We start from the raw sequence: 14,741 nt of genomic DNA on the forward strand, positions 1-14,741 counted from the left end.
TGAAAAAGGATTCTATTCTTGCCACCCCAACCTTACACCCTCCGACCGGTATAACTCTGCATAAAATTTCTGAAATATGACATTAATCTTTTTTGACTCATGAGTGATAGTTCCAGTTTTCTCCGCAATGGATATTATGGACTGCGGAGCATTTTTCTTCTTAGCCAGATAAGCCAGCTATCTACCTGGCTTAACCCTGTTTGTCCTTCGCAAAGGGGACCTCTCTCTTCACTGCCTGCATAAGCACTGAATTCAGAGCAGCCCAGAGAGCTGTGACCCTCTGCAGATTGACCACAGATGGTCTGTCATTGTATGCTGACTCGGCTGCTTTTACCCAGGCCTTGAGCATCTGTTGCTGCTCCCCTCTCAGCCTTTTCCTGCTTGCTGAAAATGAGATAATCAAACCCCTTCAGAATGCCTTGGCGGTCTCCCAAAGCACCGGCTGATTATTAGCCTGTACCCGAATTGATATCCCAGAAGGCCCCAAACTCCTTTTTGAAGTACTCTATAAATTTACTATCCTTCAAAAGGAACGGGTCCATGATCCAGTTTTACGTGTCTATTCCATTATCCTTAATCTTGACATCCAAGTACATTGCCGCATGGTCTGAGATAACTATATTCCCTATCCTGCAGGACAACACCAAATCCAAACAGACTGGTGGAGTAAGGAACATATCAGTTCACGTGTGCCATTTATGTGGGTTGAAGTAAAAGATAGAATCCCTACCATTAGGGTGGAGATATCTCCACATATCCACCAACGCCAACTCCTCACACAAGTCCTCTCGCTGTTTAGATTGCAGGGAGATACCCGAGAGAGCCCTTGTCACCCTATCTCCCTTGGGGTCCATGAGACGGTTAAAGTCTCATCCTATAATTGTATGGTGCATCCCAAGAGCCATTAATTGAGAAATTACGTCAATTAAGAATTTAAGGGGGTGCACCAGGGGACAATAGACATTCAGGATGCAATACTCTCCCCTGTGCATTAAAGCCTTGAAAATGATGAACCGAATTCATAGAACATAGAACATAGAAAAATACAGTGCAGTACAGGCCCTTCGGCCTTCGATGTTGCACCGATCCAAGCCCACCTAACCTACACTAGCCCACTATCCTCCATATGCCGATCCAATGCCCGTTTAAATGCCCATAAAGAGGGAGAGTCCACCACTGTTACTGGCAGGGCATTCCATGAACTCACGACTCGCTGAGTAAAGAATCTACCCCTAACATCAGTCCTATACCTATCACCCCTTAATTTAAAGCTATACCCCCTCGTAATATCTGAGTCCATACGTGGAAAAAGGTTCTCATGGTCAACCCTATCTAAACCCCTAATCATCTTGTACACCTCTATCAACTCACCCCAAACCTTCTTTTCTCCAATGAAAACAGCCACAAGTGCCTCAGCCTTTCCTCATATGATCTTCCTACCATACCAGGCACATCCTGGTAAATCTCCTCTGCACCCGTTCCAGTGCCTCCACATCCTTCCTATAGTATGGCGACCAAAACTGCACACAATACTCCAGATGCGGCCGTACCAGAGTCTTATACAACTGCAACATGACCTCAGGACTCCAGAACTCAATTCCTCTACCAATAAAAGCCAGTACACCATATGCCTTCTTCACAGCACTATTTACCTGGATGGCAACTTTCAGAGATCTGTGTACATGGACACCAAGATCCCTTTGCTCATCCACACTACCAAATATCCGACCATTAGCCCAGTACTTCATCTTCTTGTTACTCTTACCAAAGCGAATCACTTCACACTTAGCTACATTGAACTCCATTTGCCACCTTTCTGCCCAGCTCTCCAGCTTATCTATATCCCGCTGTAACCTGCCACATCCTTCCTCACTGTCAACAACTCCACCGACTTTCGTATCATCCGCAAACTTGCTCACCCAAACTTCTAGCCCCTCCTCCAGGTCATTTATAAAAATGACAAACAGCAATGGTCCCAAAACAGATACTTGCGGAACACCGCTGGTAACTGCACTCCAAGATGAACCTTTACCATCAACTACTACCCTCTGTCTTCTTCCAGCCAGCCAATTCATATTCCAAACCTCCAACTCACCCTCAATGCCATACCTCCGTATTTTTTGCAGTAGCCTACCATAGGGAACCTTATCAAACGCCTTACTAAAATCCATATACACCACATCTACCACTTTACCTTCATCCACCTCCTTAGTCACCTTCTCAAAGAATTCAATAAGGTTTGTGAGGCACGACCTGCCCTTCACAAAACCATGCTGACTATCCTTGATCACATTATTCCTATCGAGATGTTTATAAATCCTATCCCTTACAATTCTCTCAAAGACTTTGCCCACAACAGAGGTAAGACTCACGGGCGTATAGTTACTAGGGTTATCCCTACTCCCCTTCTTGAACAGGGGAACCACATTTGCTATCCTCCAGTCTTCTGGCACTATTCCTGTAGACAACGAGGACATAAAAATTAAGGCCAATGGCTCTGCAATCTCCTCCCTTGCTTCCCAGAGAATTCTAGGATAAATGCCATCAGGCCCAGGGGACTTACCTATATTCACCCTTTCCAGCATTTCCAACACCTCTTTCCTACATACCTCAAAGCCATCCATTCTAATTAATTGTGACTCAATATTCACATCAGCAACAATGTCCTGTTTCTGAGTGAATACTGACGAAAAGTATTCATTCAGTGTCTCCCCAATTTCTTCAGCCTACACATGCAACTTCCCACTACTATCCTTGACTGGTCCTATTCCTACCCTAGTCATTCTTTTATTCCTGACATAACTATAGAAAGCCTTTGGGTTTTCCCTAATCCTACCAAACAAGAACTTTTCATATTCCCCCCTTACTGCTCTTAGCTCTCTCTTTAAATCCTTCCTGGCCACCTTATAACTCTCAATCGCCCCAATTGAACCTTCACGCCTCATCTTCACGCCCTCTTCCCTTTAACAAGGGATTCCAATTCCTTATTAAACCACGGCTCCCTCACACGACCCTTTCCTCCCTGCCTGACAGGTACATACTTATCAAGGACACTCAGTAGCTGCTCCTTGATCAAGCTCCACATATCGATTGTGCCCTTCCCTTGAAGCCTACTTTTCCAAGCCACGCATCCTAAGTCCTGCCTCACCGCATCATAATTTCCCTGCCCCAGCTATAACTCTTGCCCTGTAATGCACACTTATCCCTCTCCATCACTAGAGTAAAAGTCACCGAATTGTGGTCACTGTCTCCAAAGTACTCACCTACCTCCAATTCTAACACCTGGCCTGGTTCGTTACCCAGAACCAAATCCAGTATTTGTTGGCCTGTCTATATATTGTGTCAGGAAATCCTCCTGCACACATTGGACAAACACCAACCCATCTAACGAACTTGAGCTATAGCTTTCCCAGTCAATGTCTGGAAAGTTAAAGTCCCCCATAACAACCACCCTATTATTTTCACTCTTCTCCTGAATCATCCTCGCAAACATTTCTTCTATGTCTCTAGGACTATTAGGAGGCCTGTAGAAAACTCCTAACAGGGTGACCTCACCTTTCCTATTTCTAAGCTCAGCCCAAACTACCTCAGATGGCGAGACTTCATCCTTCGTCCTTTCCACTGCTGTAATACCACACCTCCCCCTCTTTTACCCCCACCTCTGACCCTACTAAAACATTTAAACCCTGGACCCTGCAACAGCCAATCCTGTCCCTGTTCTACCCATGTCTCCGTAATAGCCACAACATCGAAATCCCAGGTACCAACCCATGCTGCGAGTTCACCTACCTTATTTCTTATACTTCTCGCATTGAAGTATATACACTTCAAGCCACCTTCCTGTTTACAGGCACCCTCCTTCGAGATTGATGCCATGTTCCTAACCTCCCTACACTCCAGGTCCTGCACCCTAAAGCTACAGTCTAGGTTCCCATGCCCCTGCAGAGTTAGTTTAAACTCCCCGAAAGTTTAATTTATCCTTGATTTGTTCTACTATCTGGAATGGGAGGTTCCTTTGTAATGGTATGGCCACTCCTCTACCTTTGGAGTTGAAAGAGGAGAAGATACCCTACCAAATCCTCCCTGCTGCAACTTCACATGTTCCCTGTCAGTTAAGTGTGCTTCCTGCAGCAGAGCGATGTCAACTCTTTCCTTTCTAAGGTTTAAGAGTATCCTCTTTCTTTTAATCGCAGCGTGGCTCCCTTTTATGCTCCAGGTGCATCATCCAAATGAACTACTAGCCATGAGTGCCCACAGCAGCCCGCAGCTCCCGAGAATAAGAAGCTTATTCATGGTGCACCAAGTGGAAAAACCACCGAATTTATAAGACCTAAAAACTATTCCTACAAATGTTACTAGAATTAAGCAACCAACCACTACACTTAACCAAACAAACATATAAACAACAAACCGCTGGAGATTTCCACCCTCACCCACAGGGGGCATTTGTCCTAAACCTTACAATCCTTCCAGCTAGGGCTGCACCACAGACCCAAGCAACACCAAGACAAAACAAAAACCATTATTTACACACATGGGAGTTAACAGTATGCACCCACCCTGTCCCCTCCATACATCAACCTCATTTGTCTGCCATAAAAAAAATCCTCGCTATTGCCATAACTGTCTTTGTTTCTGTTCCACCCAGGAGAAGGTGAGGACTACAGATGCTGGAGACCAGAGTTGAAAAGTGTTGAAAAACGCCATCCCATATTCCCAATTCCTTCGTGTCTGCCGCATCTGCTCCCAGGAGGACCAATTCCACTACCGAACAACCCAAATGGCCTCCTTCTTCAAAGACTGCAATTTCCCCTCCAATGTGGTCGACAATGCTCTCCACCGCATCTCCTCCACTTCTCACACCTCCACCCTTGAACCCTGCCCCTCCAATCACCACCAGGACAGAACCCCACTGGTCCTCACCTTCCACCCCACCAACCTCCAGATACATCGTATCATCCTCCATCATTTCCGCCACCTCCAAACAGACCCCACCACCAGGGATATATTTCCTTCCCCATCCCTATCAGCGTTCTGCAGAGACCACTCCCTCCGCGATTCCTTCGTCAGGTCCACACCCCCCACCAACCCAAGCTCCACTCACGACATCTTCCCCTGCAACCACACGAAGTGGAAAACTTGCGCCCACACCTCCCCCCTCACCTCCCTCCAAGGCCCCAATGGATCCTTCCATATCCATTGCAAATTCACCTGCACCTCCACACACATCATTTACTGTATCCTCTGCAACCGATGTTGTCTCCCCTACATTGGGTAGACAGGCCGCCTACTTGTGGAACGTTTCAGGGAACATCTCTGGGACACCTGCACCAACCAACCCAACTGCCCTGTGGCTGAACACTTTAACTCCCCTTCCCACTACGCCAAGGACATGCAGGTCCTTGGCCTCCTCCATCGACGCCTAGAGGAAGAGTGCCTCATCTTCCGCCTAGGAACCCTCCAACCACATGAGATGAATGTAGATTTCTCCAGCTTCCTCATTTCCCCTCTCTCTACCTTATCTCAGTCCCAACCCCTGGATTCAGCACCACCCTCTTGACCTGCAATCTTCTTCCTGACCTCTCCGTCCCCACCGCCTCTCCGGCCTATCACCCTCACCCTCACTTCCTTCCACCTATCGTATTCCCAGCGCCCCTCTCCCAAATTCTCTCCCCCCTACCTTTTATCTCAGCCTGCTTGGAACACCAGCCTCATTCCTGAAGAAGGGCTTATGCCCGAAACGTCGATTCTCCTGCTCCTTGGATGCTGCCTGGCCTGCTGTGTTTTTCCAGCACCACACTTTTCAATTCTGTTCCCCCCAACCCGGATCACTTATTTCAACAAGTTCAAAAAGTTATAAACAGTCCCTCCATGATTAAAGTGCAGTATTGTTGGGTACCTCAATGAGTTTTGGATATTCAAATCTCTCAATTTCTTCTTGATCTCATGGAAGGATTTCTTCTTCTTGATTATGGCTCCAGAAAAGACCTGAAAAAACAAAGTTTTCGACCTTTTGTGCTCCAGGACCTGTGAATCTCTTCCCAGTCTTCTGGAGGCTTCCATTATCAGCTGCTTCTCTTTATAGCCCTGGAGTCGCGTTAGGACCAGGCTGGGGTGCTGATCTGACCCAGACCTGCGCATCGCAATCCGGTGAGCCTGCTCCACATATACCCGGCCCGACTCAACCTCCAGCCACAGGAGCTGCAGGTGCCACTGTTCCAGGAAGTGGACCAGGCTCTCACCTTTCTCGCGCTCTGGGAGCCTGACAACTTGTAGATTTTTCCTCTGACCTTGATTTTCGAAGTCATCGACCTGATCCAACAGAGTCCGAACCTGGTCTTCCAGTGTTCAGATCCATCTGTCCAAATTCTCCACGTCAGTCTCCAATGCCACAGTCTTTTGTTCGACCACCTCAACCCAACGCTTGGATCTGCTGTTCATGCTTTTTTAGCATGGCAGAGATCAGTTCAAGCACCGAGTCAATTCTCTCTCGGAGTTTGTTCGATTCTGTTGGTCCCACAGGTTCAAAGGTGCTGCCATGGGAGTCTGGGCCGGGGCCACAAGTGCCTCCCACACTCTGGGGGAATGACCTGCTGGCTGCAATCCTTTGGCTGCCTTTCCTTTATTAGACTTCATCTTTCGAGTTTAAAACGTTCTAGACACTTTTTATGCTATTTTAACAGACTGTTATTAATTGGGGGGGAGAAGGGGGATGAAAACCCACCTTACTTGGGTTTTGATGTGGAGCCCTGGCAGAGCAGTCTTAACAGTTCGCTGCCATCTTGGATCTCCACTCCCAAACAGTTTTAAATATTTCAAAGTTAAAAAAGATTGAATTTATGTTATGCATCAGCACATTTTTAAGAAAAGTTCTGCAACATTTTTTGACCTGTGTTCACAACTGATTTGTGATGGTTAATTTGTATGTAACGTGATTCCACAAATAGTAAGGAACCAAGTGATTACTTATAATGTTCAGGTGGTGATAGTGTGGGAGCCCCGACCAGATCAAACTTTGATCAGACAGTGGGACAATTCCCCGTACTTCTTTAAAGACTGTTATACAATCTTCAACATCCACATGAATAGAGAGAGTGGACCTTAGTTTAGCATCTCTTTCAACGTGCTCTTATTCCTTCACCTAACAGTCTTGATTGTGATCTTGTGGTGGCTTGGGGCTTTGATTCAAAATTTTCTAACCCTGGGAACAAACCACCAGCTGAACAAAGTTAAATCCAGTTCCACTTTATAAATGAATAGAAATTTAATGGACTGCTAATAGATGACTCCCACCCATAACTCTTTCTCCAATATATCGATGATATCATCAGTGCTCTTCCCTCTCTTGTTTGGAATTGGTAAAGTCCATCAATTTTGCTTCTAATTTCCACCCAACCTTTACTTTCACCTGGTGTATCTCTGACTCTTCCCTTCCCTTCCTTGACATCTCTATTTCCATTTTTGGGGAAAGACTTACCACTAATAACTACTGTAAACCCACTGACTCCCTCAGCTGCCTGGAATATACATCCTTGCACTCTACTTCTTGTAAAGACTCCACTCCATTCTCCCAGTTCTTTCATTCTGTCACATACGTGCTGGTGAGGCCAACTTCAACAAGGGAGCCTCCAAAATGTCCACCTTCTTCCTTAACCGAGGATTCCCCAAGACCATTGATGACAGGGCCCTCAACTGGATGTGACCCATCTCCTGCACTTCCCCCCTCACCCTCTTTCTTCCCTCCTGCAACAGCGATAGGTTTGCCCTTGTCCTTACCTAACATCCCAACAGCATCCACATCCAGAAGATCATCAGGTGCCATTTACACACTTCCCCTCGTAGTGAGATACTACCCCCAGACACACATTCCCCTCCCCTCCCTTATCCACCTTCCGCAGGGACTGTTCTCTCCAGGATGCCCTGGTCCATTTTTTCTTCACTCCCAACATACCCCTACAGCCCCACAGCACCTTTACCTGCAAACGCTGAAGGTGTAATGCCTGCCCATTTACCACCAGAATCCAAGGGCCCAACATACCTTCCTGATGAAGCAGCACTTCACCTGAACTTCACACAATCTCGTCTTCTGCATCTGCTGCTCACAATGCGGTCTCCGCTACAATGGGGAAATGAAACTCAGATTGGGTGACCACTTCATTTACATTCTGCCTGCAACAAAGACCCTGAGCTTCCAGTTGCCTGTCACTTTAACACATGGCCCTGTTCTCTGGCCAACATCTCTGTCTCGGGCTTGCTTTTGTGTTCCAGCGAAGCTCAGTGCAAGCTGGAAGAGTAGCACCTCATTTTCCACTTGAGGACCCTGCATCCCTCCGAACTCAATATCAAGTTCAATAATTTTAGGGCCTGAACTCCCCCCATGTCCTAGCCCCCCCCCCCACCCCCAACCAAAACCCACACACCAGGCCTTGTTACCTCTCAGTCTGCCATTACACCCTACGTATTGTTAGCCACTAACAGTCTCCATTAACAGCTATTCACCCTCCCAGATAGATCATTATTCACCCCTTTGTCTGTCCAGCTGTCTTTGGACTCTATCCTCACCTACCATTTATTCTTTACCCCCTCTCCCCACCCTATCTTCTGCATAGAAACCGACATTTTCCTAGGTGCCATCAGTTCTGAGGAAGGGTCACTGGACATGAAGTGTTTACTCTGATTTCTCCCCACAGATGTTGCTAGATTTGCTGAGCTTTCCCAATAAGTTCTGCTTTTGTTTAATAGACTGCTGTTTTGGATGGTCCTGAAGTTGATTGATCTCTACATACAGAAATTGAGGCCTTTTAGAAAAAAAGATTTAACCACAAAGTCATGCTGAAGTAATAAACTTGTTTTTTTCATGTAGATGCCCAATAGGTGGCAGTGCAATATCCTTACAGTTGAAGAAATGGGGCTGCAGCTCCAGTTTTTCCTAATTCCAAGACTCAATGAAATGTCTAAAGTTTGGCTTGACTGTCAATCTGAAACACTTATTGTGATATGATAAGTTCATTTAATTACTGTACCAGCTATTATCTTTTTTAATAATCTGATTTTGTTATTTTAACAAAACGCCTGAGAGACAGTAGTTGTGGATTGTGACTAAACATATATCGGTATAAAGAACACACGGTATCATCAAAATTTAATTAGTGAATGTACTAGATCAAATGGAACATTAACTGAACAAATAGAGTTATCAGTGAGCACACATTTTAGAATCATGACTCCTAGTTAGGTATTGAATAAATATACTTCATTGTTGGGTGTAAGTGAATTTATCAAATGAAGATATAGTGATATTTTGCAGGAACTAGTATATTTACATGTAATTTACTGTGCAAATTGGCAACAAATAAAGCAAAATTGTCAATAACTCAATCATCTATTACGAACTTCAAACACATTTTAATATTGCTTCCCCTGTTCTATGATCAGTGTAACAGTGTAGAATATATGCAAGTTCATGTAAATGACAGCAAGTGCCTATCTATATTAAACAAATAAGGCAGCTGTTACAATCAGTAGTTTCCATTTATCTATAATCTTTTGCCTCTTCAACAAAAAGTTCAAACACACACAAGGATTTGAGTGTGTAATCTAAGGTGACACTTCTATGTGGTCCTGCATTGTTAGACAAGTGATTTAACAGAAAACTACAAACGCTGGAGATCAATGCAGGTCAGACAGCATCCATGGAGATAGAGCAAACTAATGTTTCAGTGCAGATGGCTCTTCTTTTAACAGCATGTGGGTGCATTTTCATCCAGTTTTATGGGAGTTTTTTTTCCCAGTATAGCATTAAGAAGACAAAAACCTTTTTCTTGTCCTCTCAGCCACTATCTCAGGGTGAACCAAACTATTCTCAACCCTCAGTATTCTAGGAGATCCTAAGATGAACTTTCAACCCTAAACCTTCTTCATCCCAAAGGCTGGCTGCTTCTATCCTAGCCAGTCAACTTTAAAAACCTTCATTCCTGTCTGTGTCAGTTCCAGTCCATTATAAAGTCCTCTAGGATGACCTTCAATCTGTCCTGATCCATAAGTTATATTTCATCTGAAACTCTGCTGCTTGTTTACCCTTCTGTTCTAAATCTCTCTGACTGATCTACTTTTATGCTCTGTTTGTATTATGTCTTACATAATGATATATGATATACCTTAAAGGGACATACTCATGTTTTCATCACCTTATTATGGCATGTGAATTTATGACATAAATCTTCCAGTCTCCATCTTACTGAGCTCTGTTCTTTTGGAGCATGTCATTCTGAGTGAAGCACACTGTAAATACCAGGTGCTATAATAAACGTTCATTGAATTCTTCAATACTGTGAGATCCACATCACATTTATTTTTGGGAGCTAACATAAGTGTCACAGTATGATAGTGACAGATCATTAGCGTATCATGCAACAGCACATCATGGTTATAGCAGTGTGCTAAACACTAGGGTTGTATGGTGGTTTATTGGTTAGCACTATTGTGTCACAGTGCTAGGGTTCTGAGTTCAATCCTAGCCTTGGGTAACTGCTTGTGTTGAGTTTGCTCTGGTTTTCTCCTAAAGTCCAAAGATTTGCAAGTTAGGAGCATTGGCTATGCTAAAACTTGCCCCATGAGGTGTAAGCTAAATCGATTAGCCATGGTAAATGCAGCATTATAAGAATAAAGTTTGAGGCTGGATCTGGGTGGGATGCTCTTCAGAGGATTGGTGCAGACTTGATGAGTCAAATGGTCTCTTTCAGTACTGTAGGAATTCTATGAAAATAACTGCTCAATAATATAATATCCTTTTATTGTCAAGACTGAAGGTGCAACAGCACTAGATTATACAGCAATCAGATGACCAACCACAATATTTACGTGAGTACAGATCTCCAGTTTAAATAACCAGAAGGTAGATTTAGCTTCTTTCCACTTAAAGTTCAAGGCCAGTAAGCTATAAGTCCTTTATCATTTTTATGAAAATAACAAAACAAAGTTTCAGCTTCTTTCCTGGCAAAATACAGCAATTGAAAGATTTCTTACAGGTTTAAAAGTAACTTACAGGTTTGCTATTTAATGTGTTTTGAGGTGATGTTTGATCACTGTTTGTCTGTTACCAATATTTACCTTTTGTTTTAATACAAGAAGACAGAATATAAATTGTATTAATATTGTAAATTGTTTCATTTTTCTAACCATGTATAATAAGTTTTATTTTCCAAAACGAGAAAATTTCAGGGATTTATTCTCTCAGTGGGTGACTGGAATCTCACTTTAACTGCTTAAAAAAAGGTCAGAAGCCACATGACACCAGGTTATCGTCCAACAGGTTTATTTGAAATCACAAGATTTTGGAGTGCTGCTCCTTCATCAGATGAAGTCTGGAATAGCGCCCTGAAAGCTTGTGATTTCAAATAAACCTGTTGGACATAACCTTGTGTCGTGTGACTTCTGACCTTTTCCATCCCCGTCCAACATCGGCATCTCCACATTGTTAAAGAAGGGTACTGTTCCCTAGCCCAATCAGAACATAACTTTGATGGCCTGGTCTGGGATCATAACAATATAATGCTTATTATTATAAATTTCTGGTAAATATATTTTTCTAAGCCTTTACTCTTTGAGATAATAATTGTTGCACCGTTTTCAATAAATTAAATGTGAAGTACTCTAAAATTGACTTCTTAGAATTCTGATCATCTGTTTTTAACATATTTGTGTTCTTTGCATCTTTGAGAGCGCCTTGTGCTAATCAGAAGGTTTTGTTTTCCACAATATTTTTCTCAAGACTCCAAGAGGCCTTGTACGTTTATCTTCTGGATGTAGAATTCCCTGCTACCTGCATTGGGACAAATGTTGCTCATTCTGCATCATCCTCCTCATACATCTACATGGGATGGTAAAATTAGAAACATGGTCACAATAGGTTAGAATTTCAATATTACCAAATTAGTACAGAATAGGAGCAAATATTGATTCATTGATATATTGTATGTTATATAACATCACTGTCACACTGTTCAGATATAAATCATACAAGCTAGAAAGCTGAGGAAAAGCAGGACTTTCAGTTGCTGAAATATAGCAAAGCTGACCCCCATAGTAAACCACTATTCTGAATGGCTGAAGTGAGAGGCTTCTAAGCTGGACAAATCAAGCTGTGCTTGCAATGTCTCAGTTAGGCCATAAGAGGGGGTGATAATGAGGGAAGGAAGTCTCATTTTGAGAAGCAAGACAAACATCCTCAATGACACTAAATGGGTTAAAATGCCACAGACAGAAAATTATTCCAGGATTTGTGAGAAGAAGCCATCTGACAAAGGGCGTTGAAAGGCGAGAAAGAGCTGAAGTTTGGTGATAGTCAGGTGATTCAAAAAGAAGCTTGCACCTGAAGAAGTGTGATCTGGATGTTTTTATCCGCACAAGAGAATTGATTGGTGTTAGGGATATGAGCATTTGACCTGTTCTTTGTGCAAAGAGGCAATGCATGTTTGATGCCAGAAAAGGACAGAATGCTAAGGAGGACTTGGTGGTCTCAATTGCAAACTATACAAGACTGGATGTTGAGAGATGGTTCCTTTGTCTGTTATTGTTCCCAACAATGGGGTCAGTATTGCAGAACCTGGGCAGTGCAGCCTGTGCCAATGTTGTTCAAGTGTTCTGGGCATGTGTACACAAAGAAGATGACTCAGCTGTCAACACAAAATTGGTTTGTTTGAATATTTCTGGTGTGATGAAGACACCGTGAAAATTGGAAATGGAACATGGAACTAGATTGTTTCAAAATTTAAGTTGTGGGCTGCAGGCTATGTGGTTGCTGCTGGACAGTTATCTGGATAAAGGGATGGTTGTAGTTGGGATTGTTGGGGAATGAATGAGAAATAGGAAAAAGGGAAGAAAGGAACAGGTAAAGGGATTGAGTGGTTTAAGAAGGATGCGGAAGAGATGGGGAAATATGTTTTCTTGAAGGAGCCTTCCTTTATCTGCCGAGAAGATTAAAATAGCTAAAGCACATTCATTATGGACTATTTGGATAAAGGGAAATCTTCCATTTAGGATCAATTAAACAACACTGATGAATGCTCCAGATAATTTATGAAGCAATTTTAAGATGACTTGATATTAAGCTGGCTGCAATGAGTCTGTTGTGAATGCTAATAAGCTGAGGTGTGAATGACCAAGTGACTTTTAAATGCATGTTGGCTGCCTATCAATGTAGCAACCCCTTTGCTCACACAAAAGTTCATGGCATTTTATTTTCTACATTATACAGTGACAGTGATACTTAAAAGCAATTCACTGGCTGCAAAAAATGCTTTAGGACATTTGGAGATTGTGTAAGAAAAATTATCCTTTCTTTTAGAATAAATGTTCTACTGCTGCTTAAGAGGAGAGTACATTTTTTTGGTCTAGTGTTATGGACCAGACAAACCCGCTCAAAATATATCAAGGAGAAAGCCTATACCTTAACTTATGTCTTATTTAATAGCAAGTTTAAGGACTTGTGTTCCTGATGCGATTCGATTAGTCCACTGCTAGGCTTTAAGCAAAACACACTTTTTTCTTATAACACAGTTAAAACACAAACAAGAAAAAATTGGCATCACTTTATACTAGAGAAAGTGAGGACTGCAGATGCTGGAGATTAGAGTCGAGAGTGTGGTGCTGGAAAAGCACAGCAGGACAGGCAGCATCTGAGGAACAGAAAAATCGACTTTTCGGGCATAAGTCCTTCATCAGGAATGAAGGGCTTATGCCCAAAACATCAATTCTCCTGCTCCTTGGATGCTGCCTAACCTGCTGTGCTTTTCCAGCACCACACTCTGGCATAACATTATCTCTATTGAAATACTTAACAAAATAGTGTATATGACTTAACTATCAATCATCAACTGTTCCAATATGGCAGCACCTATAAACATATCCTTGGCAAAGACAAATTTAGCAAGACAGATGTTTCTCTTATACTATCAGCCAGTCAAGGAGAAAGGAACACTAAAGAAACAACTGAACAGCAGAGAGAGAACGCAAGCTTTTTGTTGCAGTACAGAGACAGAGCTGTACCTATCAGCTTCAACAGTCAGCTCTCAACCTAACTGAAAGCAAAACTAAAACTGTACGAGCCTGAGTCCACCGACTCCTGAGTCTTTTGTCTAATTACAAAGAAACACTCAGGGAGCTCATAGCTATTTACCCATTGCTTCAGAAGCAGACATTCCATCACCGCTGTCAACATCACTCTGTAAGAGAAACAGCACAGAAAAAAATCCCTCTTAAAGGCACAGTACTGTCACACTAGAAATATTTAGCAGCTTATTGGTACATTTTTAGACAAATTTACATCCAGCTAATCCATTCCTACCTCCATTGTGTCCTTAAAATCTTCTCCCATGTTGAAATTTAATGTTGGTAAAGGCTTGTTGAATCCTTCTTTGTTTCTTAGCCAATATGTTGCTTGATTACCTTTTCCCTTATGAAAAATACAAACAGGTCATATTTTTGATGGTACATATTGAAATATTCAATTGTTTCATTTCTAAAGTAAATTACATTTTCTTGTACCAAAGGTTCGGGGTGCCAAACAGTAAGTGTGAAGACTTTTCCTTAAAAAAGTCTTTTTCTTTAATGGATAACTGCCATATTTTTAAATTGAAGGAAACCAGAGCATGGGGATACTTTTCTTTGTGTCTGAAGAATGCTCAGGTTCAGACGCAGGAAAGAGGAAAAGGGAGTGGGGATTTAGTTCACCAGGTCACCAT

The 14,741-nt window shown here is 42.8% G+C and overlaps 1 protein-coding gene across 1 annotated transcript in view; it reads right to left on the reverse strand.

Annotated features, from left to right (window-relative positions):
- Window positions 1-11,813: 11,813 nt before the first annotated feature.
- The window catches only part of gucy2g (guanylate cyclase 2g), a 67,890-nt gene continuing 64,962 nt past the window's right edge, over window positions 11,814-14,741 (reverse strand). Inside the window, exons 22-24 of the mRNA XM_060841796.1 lie at window positions 14,345-14,452; window positions 14,177-14,222; window positions 11,814-11,869 (exon numbers count right to left, since the gene is read on the reverse strand). Of these exons, the coding sequence (XP_060697779.1) occupies window positions 11,862-11,869; window positions 14,177-14,222; window positions 14,345-14,452 (162 nt within the window). The 3' untranslated portion in view covers window positions 11,814-11,861. The remainder of the gene's footprint in view (window positions 11,870-14,176; window positions 14,223-14,344; window positions 14,453-14,741) is intronic.

The sequence above is a fragment of the Hemiscyllium ocellatum genome, chromosome 22, assembly GCF_020745735.1.
Source record: "Hemiscyllium ocellatum isolate sHemOce1 chromosome 22, sHemOce1.pat.X.cur, whole genome shotgun sequence".
In the NCBI taxonomy this organism is placed as follows: Eukaryota; Metazoa; Chordata; class Chondrichthyes; order Orectolobiformes; family Hemiscylliidae; genus Hemiscyllium; species Hemiscyllium ocellatum.